Source organism: Rhipicephalus microplus, chromosome X, assembly GCF_043290135.1.
Source record: "Rhipicephalus microplus isolate Deutch F79 chromosome X, USDA_Rmic, whole genome shotgun sequence".
In the NCBI taxonomy this organism is placed as follows: Eukaryota; Metazoa; Arthropoda; class Arachnida; order Ixodida; family Ixodidae; genus Rhipicephalus; species Rhipicephalus microplus.
This window is the reverse complement of record NC_134710.1, coordinates 9816020-9826264: the sequence shown is the minus strand read 5'-3', so window position 1 is coordinate 9826264 and position 10245 is coordinate 9816020. Positions and strand designations below refer to the sequence as shown.

The window sequence follows — 10245 nt, the reverse complement described above, 5'->3', positions numbered from 1 at the left end:
TCCCGCAGACGCGACAATGTTGTATTAACTGTGGTGGCCTGCACCCTGCCAACACGGCGTAGTGGTCCCGGTGGCAGGATCAGCGGAAGGTGGACACCATCTTGGCGTCGTCCACCACCAGCCTGTCTAGTAATAGACGGACATATGTTCAGTGACCAGCCGGTCATGGAAGGTGGTCACCGCGGCCGTGAGGTAGGAGGCCAGGGAGGCTCGCTCTTATGCGAGTGCTGTAAAGGGGCTCATCTCTCTTGGCCGCCCTATTCCTACGCCTCGCACCCACCGCAGCTCACCTCCAGGAACAACGACTGAGGCGTCCACTCCATTCCAGCCCCCGGCTGCTCTTCCTGAGCCCCCCCCCCCCCGGCCCTGCCTGCCGTGAATGCTGCCCTTGCAGCCCTGCCGGTCATGGCAGCTGCCTCTGTGGTCCAGCCTGCTGCTATGGTGACCCTGCCTGCTGCCGATGCTAGCCCGGTTCTGCCAGGCATTGATCAGCTGACGGCCCACCTCCTGCGAACCATGCAGTTTGGTGCCGCCCTCCTACCAACAGAGCACCCCCTCCACGCACTCTGCCTACAGGCGGTGGCATTGCAACCTGCCCCAGACTGGTCCTCCTGCCAGGGCCCGTCTCCCCCGCCGTTCGAGCATTCTACAGTGGAATGTCAACTCACTGCAGGGACGGCGGGATGACTTCTACAAACATCTTGAGCAGGTCTACCTCGACGTGCTGGCCTTGCAGGAGGTCTATGTCCGGGTGGAGGAGCTACGCCTGCCGGGGCACGTGGGACAGAGTGCCCCTTTGAGGTCTGCCAAGCTGCCCCTTGCCAGGACGACTACCACCCGCAGAAGGCAGCTCGGTGTGCTGTTTATGTAGAGCGAGAGCTCCAGCAGGCTGAGGTATCTGTGGATGACCTGGTCGGTAATCCCCTTTGAGTGCTGCGCCGTCCGAGTATGCCTCGAGAGGGCGAAACTGTCGTGGTCAGCTTGTACATTCGACCTAAGCAGCCTTGAGATTCCAGGTGCCTTCGGCAGCTGGCACACAGGATGGGGAAGGATTTCGTCCTCTGCGGTGACGTTAACGCCTACCACACAGCATGGGGCAGCCACAAGACCTGTCCACGGGGCAGGGCCCTACATGACGTCCTGCATGAGCTGGGCCTGGTGACATTGAATACCAATTTCGTGACCTTTATTCGTGGCGGGGGCCGGGCAGCCCGCATGGCCATTGACGTCAGCGCTGCCACGGAGGGATGGCACTACTCATGGACGCCGGCTCTGGACACGTGGGGCTTTGACCATCTGCCCCTCCGTCTGTCTTCCTACCATGGCAAGGCCCCCAGGGACCGGGAATACTGCTTGGTGGACTGGCAGGTGTTCCGGTGGCTCTTCAGGGAGTATACGAGTGGCGGGGACCTCATGCCGCTAGTGGTCAAAAACGCTAGGGCAGCAACAGTTGTGACCAAGGTCCAGCAGGGGCAGCCTGTTCCAGACATCCATCACCTATCATTGAGAGCAGTGCGGAGGCGGGCAGAACGCCAGGCTCTGAAGAAAGGTCAACCGGAGCTCTGGACAGTGTTCCGGCTGATTCCGGCACCAAGGCGCCAGGCCTTGGTGCCGTCCCACAACGGGTCGACGCCATCTGCAGACACCATGCTTGACAACGCAGGAACTAGGGCTGGGTGGGCGTCTGCGCCCCCATCGGCCAATCGCGGGACGGCACCAAGGCCTGGCACCTGCAGAAGAGCTTGCTGATGGTGCCATGGCCCTTCAACCAAGTGATGTCCCTGGCCATCCACCTTAACATCCAGGCAGCGTACCTGAATGGAACCTGGGCGTACCTGGAGGCTGCGGACCTGGCATGCGGCTGTGGTCAACAGTGCTAGGGCAGCAACAGTTGTCATCAAGGTCCAGCAGGGGCAGCCTGTCCTGGACATCAAGCATCGGACACTGAGGCTTCTTCCGGCTGGGCTTCTTCCGCTGGGCTTCTTTCCGGAGCAAGAGACAGGTTTCAGGCGACACCGGTGCACTGGCGACTCTATCATAGACGTCGTTGCTACCTTGGAGGATGCCAAGAGTTGTGGGGATGTGGTCATGCTGCTGCTGCTTGACGTGGACAGCGCCTTCGATGACCTCCCGCACGTGGTCGTAGAGGCGAACCTGGACCAACTTGGCATCAGCGGTTGCCTCCGAGGATTTGTGACCACCTTCCTGTCCGGGAAGACCTTCTACGTTCGTGTTGGAGGGTAGACCAGCCAGCCCAGGGACATCATATCCGGTGTCACCCAGGGCTCGTTGCTGAGTGCTTTCCTTTTCAACATGGCGTTAGCAGGACTTCCGGCTTCCCTCCCGACAGACACCAGGTTGCCGGCGCAGTGCTACGTCTACGCTGACCACGTGGCACTGTGGACAAGAGGGCCAAGGCGGTCCATCCCTGCCATCAAGAGGTTACTGCAGGCAGCGCTGGATATGGTGATCTCCTTCCTCGGGGGCATTAGCCTCAAGGTTTCTGCCACAAAGACCTTGGCCCGGCTGATCTACCCACTTGCTGCGGTACAGGTCCACGTGAAGCAGCTGAATGTCAAGAACCACAGTCTCCCATGAAAGACGATATTGAGGTACCTGCGCCTCACCAGTTACCATCGACTCACCTGTATTTCTGCTGCCAAGGCTGCTACAACCCAGGACTGACGCGTCCAGGGTTCCGTCAGCAAGCTGCAGAAGCGTGGCCGCGGATGTTTCACTGCCTGGTTGCGCCGGAATGCTCCAAGCGAGCACTGCGGCTCAACGAGGCCGCGGCGACCACTATCCTGCTGTATGCCCTCCCCGTGGTGAACATGACGCTGGCCAAGAAATGCATGCTGGAGGAACTGCATAGGAGAGCCTTGAGGGCCATCCTGCGACTCCCTAAGAGCTCCCCTGTTGCGGCAACGCTGGCGGAGGCGGGCGAGTGGCTCCTGTCACTGCGCAAGCTACAGCGTGCACAGGGGCACATCGACCGCCTTCACCATGCTGCAGACGGTGCAGCTCTCCTAGCCCGCCTGCACAGCCTGCCGGGATCTAGGATAGGAGGCCTCATCCCTCTCCATCACCAGATATTACTGGATCCACCCGCCCTACTGCCTCTCCACCGCCACACCACCGGCAACCGGAGGTGCGTCTCCACCTGGACGGGGTGTCAAAGCGCAGAACACCTGCAGCTGCTCTACAAAAGGCAGCATCCTGCAAACTCCAGGAGCAACTGGAGGGCGCACTGCAGGTATACACGCACGGATCCGTGATGCTGGATGGAACTGCCACGGTGGCATGCGTCGTCCCTGCACAGAGGAGCAGCAGGCAGTGTAAACTGCCCTTCCCGGTGGGCTACGCGGTGGATGAGCTGGCCGGGCTTCACCTGGAGGCTGACCTACTGGTGGAGGGCCTCCCAGTGCAGTCTGTAGCTGTCCTCTGCGACAACAAGGCGGCACTGCAGACCATGGCCAACCCCCGATGGGCCTGGCTGACCGGAAGCCTCCTGGTAGCCAAGCACTAGGTCCTTTCTGCTTCTGATGCGTCCGTCTCCTTCCACTGGCTGCCGTCCCACGTGGGCATAACCGGCAACGAGGAGGCGGACGCGCTACTCAAGGCTGCACATTACCCTGGCACCTCCTTCACCCGGACCGTCAAGGCCAGAAACTAAACGAAGGCGCGCATCAAGCAGCTCCTTCTAATTGTACACCCAGACCCCAGGGTAGCCAACGGACGAGCCCCCAAGCTGTTGCCCGAGACAGGCCTCACCAGACGGGACTGTGCCACCTTGCTGCGCCTGCGGACCGGCTGTGTTTGGACTGCTCGTCGCCATGCCAAGGGACGCTGTGCCTCCTCCGCCTGCAGTAGATGTAAGGAAAATGAGACCCTCGAACACCTCCTCTGCTCCTTCCCTGTCTTAGAACAAGAACGTTCGAGGGTCACCATAGCCTATCGCAGACAGGGCTTACCTGCCACCACGTTGGAACACCTGCTCTTACCGTTCTGTTCCCACCTGCCAGTGCTCCGGAGCCCTGTATAGTTTCTGGACGAGACGGGAATAGCTGCCTTCAGATGAGCAGGGACCTGCCATCCCTGCCCCTGCTGCTGCCTTGTTTGCTGCTCCAGCCATGACCAACAAGCCTTGGCATAACAGATACTACTCTATCACCCATATCCTTTTTCACTCCCCTTCCCCCTTCCTCTACAAGGCACTGCGGCGTGTCGCCCATGAGGCTGAAATAAATTAGGTGCTTTTTTCATCCTCCTAGAGTCACTCAACAACATCTGTCAGCGTGAAGAAGCCGACGGATGCGCACGCTGCGCGCGCCTCGAGAATCTCGCGGCGGTGACAATGTAGTTAGCGTGCCGCTGCTTGCCGTGCGATCGCGCCGATGGACGGGACGCCGTCGCAGCATGCTTCCCGCTATTGTGCACGTACCTTTCCCGGCTGTCGCTGGCGTTGCGAGCGTTGGTGAAGCTGATCACGTTTGCGAGTGGCGATGTCAACACAGACTAGGCGTGAGCCAGGGAAGTCGAACACGAGCGTTGTCAGTGCAACACCAGTGACACCAACAAGGTGCGAGTCAAGAACACCAATCGCGTTCGAGAATACCGATGGCGTGCGGGTAATACCGACGAGACGTGGGCCAAGGAAGCCGAGCGCAAGTGTCTTCAACGGGTCCCGCCTCCCTTGTTTTTGCGTTTTAAACAAACGTTTACTCGAGTAAACGCCACACCGAGTTTCGCTTCAAACAGTTCTTCCAGAACCCGCGTCAACGCCCGTTTCAACCGGGTCGACACCGTGTGCACCGCTACTGCTTTGCATCCCATCAGGGTTCCCTTCGGGGAGATGGTCCATAGTTTTTATTTCGGTTCTATGGAAACAAAACGCTCACCTCCTCCTATTGGCCCGTAATAACATTAGACAGCTGGTCCAGGTGGCTTTATTTACCGAACCTGCTACACACATATGAGCAGACGTGACAATGTGCTTTATAAATGACCTTGAAGTCATACTGTATATCTAGATATGCATTATGGCTTTAAGCTCATTTATAAGGTACCTTATCGCAATACAAATCAGGAGCAAGTGGCATGCAGGCCCATGCGGTGTGTAGATCTACTCGCATTCATTTCCTGTTGTGGTACCAAACTGTTCTTTTTATATATTTATACATACTGTCAATCCCAGAGGGATTATAACAGGTGGACAATCTAAGGCAGTGATTAAGTACAGTCAATAGAAAAGGAAAAATAATAAGAAAAAAAATTAACAAAAACAACAACAAAAAGGAAACATATAAACACATTCGTCAAAGCACAATCATATTGGCACTTTACTTAAATAACAAGAAAGATCACAGAGCACCATATTATGTTTGCGAGGCTATCAAGTCGCTTTCTACTAGTTTTATGAAGGTGGCTAAGGATGTGCTAAGGTAATGGAGAGGGACAGGTTATTCCATTCTCTGATCGCAAGCGGGAAGAACGAGAATTTGAAGGCATCTGTGTGAAATCTGTAAGGGGCAAGGGTATGAGAGTATTTGTGGCGGGTAGTTCTAGCTGCGGATAGCTTTATGTAGCGGGACTTGTCTATGTTTAGTTGACCATGTAACAGTTGGTACATCAGCTTTAAGCGTGCCAATATCGCCCGGTTTTTCATGGTTAGTAGTCCAGCCTTTTTAAGCAGCTCCGTAGGTGAATCTGTTCGGTTAAATTTGTTAAAGATGACCCTAAGCCCTTTTCGTTGAACACCTTCGAGCTTGCTGGTTAGTTTTTTGTGTACGGGAACCAGGCAGTGTTTGCGTACTCCAGGATGGGTCGTATAATTGTACTGTAGGCCAGTAACTTTGTGTGTGGTGGTGCTTGCTGTAATCGCCTTTTTGTAAATAACAGTCTTTTCAGCACAGATGATGTGATTTAATGAATATGAGCGTCCCACCGTAGGTCATGTGACAGAATGATACTTATGTTTCGTGACTAGATACTTATGTTTCGTGACTAGATACTTATGTTTCGTGACTTTAGAAAGGGTAGCTGAATTGGTGACGTAATTGAAATTGGATGGATTGTTTTTTCTAGTTATAGATAAGAGCGCGGATTTTTTTCGTTGATGTTCATTTGCCAATCACTGCACCAGGCTGAAACTGCGTCTAGCGCTGTATTAAAGGCGATATGGTCATCGTGTGAGTGGATTTCTTTGTACAGGATGCAGTCATCTGCAAATAATCTGCATCCAACACTAAGAGTTGAAGGAAGATTGTTCACGAAAATTAGGAATAATATCGGCGCCAAAACACTGCCTTGCGGTACGCCAGAGGTCACCGGTACGATTGAAGATTGGACATGGTTCATTTCCACGAACTGCGATCTGTCTGTTAGGAAGTTAGTAATCTAGTCAACAATTTGACCCTTGCCTAGAAGAAGTTGGAGTTTCAAGATGAGTTTGCTGTGCGACACCCGATCAAATGCTTTCGAGAAATCTAGCAGAATGAGATCAATTTGTTTTTGGCGATCGATGCTTAATGAGGCGTCATAGACCATTTCAATGAGTTGTGTTACAGTAATTGGAAGGTTCGTTTTTATTTCCGCACTTATGTATAGGAATAATTTTTGCTATTTTCAAATCCTTTGGTAGGGTACGCGACGACAATGATTGGTTAAATAGCAGGTACAGGTATTTTGTTATCCATTCGGCATATCTTTTTAAAAACGCGTTAGGTGTGTTGTCTGGTCCGGAACTTTTTTTGCCATCCAACTTCAACAGTAGGTTGAAAACTCTCTCTTCTGAAACGAATAATCGCTTAATAGATTTCTCGTCTCTAATTTCTATGTGAGGCTGTTTTCCGTCGTCAACTGTAAAAATTGATTGGAAATAGCTATTTAATACGTTTGCGGAATAGGCATTTTCTTCAGGCTTTCGTGGGTAATTTTACGGACCTTGGGATTCATATATTGCCAAAATTTTGTCGGAGAACTTTTTATGAACTGAGGTAGAGTTTTTTCAAAATAAGTAGGCTTGGCGGCCTTTATTTTATTTTTCATGTCAGTTATACCTGCGCTCAGATTTTGTCGGCTATAAATATTTGGTTTCTCTTTTTTCAAACGCTTCAATTTTATTTTAGCACGTGTAACGACACGTGTGATCCATGGGTTCATCTTTCTGGTCTGCTTTTTCTTCGAAGGAACGTGGTTTTGTAAGCAAAAAAGAACAATTTCTTTGAATTTATGCCACAACATTTCTATAGTCGTAGTGGAGTAACAGGTTAACTCTTGAAATGATGGAAATTCGTCGAACAGTAAGCTATGTATTGCTACGTCATCGGCATTACAAAAGTCTGGAAATGTTTCCTCTGCGTATGAAGGCGTTTTACTGTCCTTTATTGGTATCGTACAATAAGTTATTTTATAGTCTGAAATGCCGTCTAGAAGTTCTCTCGTTGCTTCATGTACCGGAAAGTTATCAGTGAGAAAGATTAAGTCCAGCACACTCGAGTTGTGTCCCTGTACACGCGTAGGCTGCGTCACTATTTGTGAAAGGTTTAAGCAAAGAATTAAATCGAAAATTATTTCTGAGCAGGCGCTGTGGTACTGCATTGATTCCCAGTTGAAGTCAGGCAGATTAAAGTCCCCCACTAGAATAACTCTGGCATTAGATGTGTGACGCCGCATATACGTGCACAGGGCATCCATACACTCAAGGTTTGATGAAGGGGCGCGGTATGCACACCCGAGAACGATAACGTGGGTTGCGAATTTAAGTTTGAAAAAAAAAAAACAGCCTCTACGCCTTCTACGTCTCGAAGAATGTGAAGGGGATTCTTTTACTTATGAAGACAGCTACGCCACCGCCTCGTGTTGGTCTGTCTTTGCGTATGATCGTGTAGTTTGGGGGTGTTAGCTCAGCATCTTCGATATCACTTGTTAGCCACGTTTCAGTAATGGCCAAGAAGTCAGGTTTGAGGCCGATAAGCAACGATTCTAGAGCATCTGATTTGTTCATGATGCTGCGCGCATTCACCTTTGCGAAAGTTATTTCGCATGATGCCTTATTTGTCGACGCCTTAACGGCTGATGTTTGGGATGAACTTTTTTTTTGTTTCGTTTACTGAGGGTACTTCTGGATTGGTTGTAAGAAAAATGAAAGCCGTGTACGTGATCAAGGAAACTAGTTGATGATTCGTTTGCTTCAGATGGCTTAGATAAAGGTACTGGTTGGTGATACGAGAAGACAGGGGGATGGACATTTGGGATGCGTCAAGTGTTGTTGCGACGTGAAAGTTGTTTAGCACTGTTCGACTCTGTGTCCCACATGTAAACGTCATCGTTAACAACCAACTTATTGAAAACGAGACGAATACGGTCACCGTCCTTCTTTAAGTTCTTTAAAGAAGGACGGTGACCGTATTTTTATCTGCTCAAGTCTTCTCTGTAACGTGTCATAACGCTCATTGATGGCATAATATAGCACGATCAAAAATAATGGATAGAAATTTGCATTCATGACTGCTGGGCAGTCTCAGATTTCGCACAACGGATTACAGTAATTTTTTTTTTGGTGTCTGTTTAAGATGAACTTAGCTTTCGTTCTGCTACATATAATGCATGCACGGGAATATAGCCATGTATATGGCCCAAATTTATCTTATTCGCTAATTGCAGCCATGTTGTCTATTTTTAACGTGACTGTTGGTGACAGGCTGTATCGAAAATAAGGCGGCATACTTTCATGTGGATTGTGAATCGTATACTCTGTGCTAAAGGAACAGCTGCCATGACACAACATTGACGAACTGTCGTTCACCTTTTTTTAGCAGTGTGTCATAATACTGGCTGTTTTTGGGGCACAAAAAAGTATTTGTCTTGAATGAAGATTGAAAGTTGTTGAAAGATGGAAAGATGTTAACATGCCACACTCCAGCCTAAGAATTAATAGCACAAAAAAGACCGCTGGTGCGCCCTTAAAGATGCCTAAAATTGATGGAATCTCTTTAACTTCCGTTAGAATTGATCCTGTTTTGCTTGAGCATTTGTCGCTGCTGCACTTACTGCCTGATAAGTATTTTCAGACCATCTGCCCGAAAAATCCTGTCGCACTCACGTTCCGATTCGTTCGTCTGTTGGTCAGTTAGTTGGTCGGTCGGTCTGTTTTTATAACATTAAGTCACCGCATGAAAAAAAAAAGCAGGCTATATGTATGTTTCCCTCGACTGCCAATGCAGTAAGGCACCAAGTAAGCACATACATCAAGTAATGAATTCGATATTACATCTAAGCTAAGCGAATATTCCGCAGACCAATATTAAGCCTACGCGGTGCCGGTTTGCACCTTTTTTAACGAGTGCACACAATTAAATATAAAAACTTCCCCGCTCGACTTCGCTTGCAAGGGATCGAATCGCGCCATGGGCCAGCTGAGTGAGGAGGTGCACTTAACATAATAGCTAAAGTGCAACCGAGTGAAGCAGCTACGCGAGTGCAAGGCTTTATGCAGGGCCAGGCGAGGAGAAAGCCGCGCCACGAGAAGCGCCTTCGTTTGTGGCTAGAACAATTAGAGGCGCAATAACCCTAATGTGGTCCGATGTAATTACGAGAAGATGCTCCCTCTGTTGTTTCTCGCAACGTAATAAGTGCCGAGCAGTGCCTGTCCATGTTGAAATGGGCGCATTTCGGCAGCCTTCTGTTAACTTTGATTTTTTTGCTTTTATCGCCTTTAATGAGCGTCTGAAGCTCAGAGTTATTTTTGGGACTCCCGCCATTGTCAAGTTTGTATCACAAGTAAACTAAACAGAAAAAAAAGCGACTTTCAGCATACCTCTGCTTTAAACACCCATCCGGGGTCTTATAGTGCACTGAAAAAAGGATAAAAGAAAACAAGGTTGTTGGTCCTTTAATTTTTCTTTAGACCTAGAAAAAACACGCTCCATCTGCGGCCGAGCTGCAGCCGCATTCGGAAGAACGTTGGCATCATTCTTCCGAAGGGTGATATGCCACATCCTAATCCAATTCTTTCACATTGTCGTTAAACTAATTGCCGAGTTTCCTCTGCTGTCTAAGCGCTCTTCGATTGCATAAGCAGGCTGAAGAAATTACATCTAAGGCAGTTGTCGAGAGGACTAAAAAAATCAGATTCAAGAGAACTGGGCTATGACTCGATGGAATATCGTCATACGAGCGTCGCCCGCCTGAAGTGCCTCGAAAGTTGTTCCATGAACTCGTTCATTTTTTTCCCCCCGCGTGCTA

General features: G+C 50.2%; 1 protein-coding gene across 1 annotated transcript; it reads left to right on the top strand.

The window, feature by feature from the left end:
• The first annotated feature begins 1818 nt into the window (after nt 1–1818).
• Nucleotides 1819–2244, top strand: LOC142777231 (uncharacterized). The gene has a single exon (XM_075881558.1). It carries the CDS (start codon nt 1819–1821, stop codon nt 2242–2244), a length of 426 nt encoding a protein of 141 aa, XP_075737673.1.
• The last annotated feature ends 8001 nt before the right edge of the window (nt 2245–10245 follow it).

Excerpts from the sequence above, each read along its gene's own strand:
- LOC142777231 (XM_075881558.1), top strand. The coding sequence starts at position 1,819 with ATGGAACCTGGGCGTACCTGGAGGCTGCGGACCTGGCATGCGGCTGTG.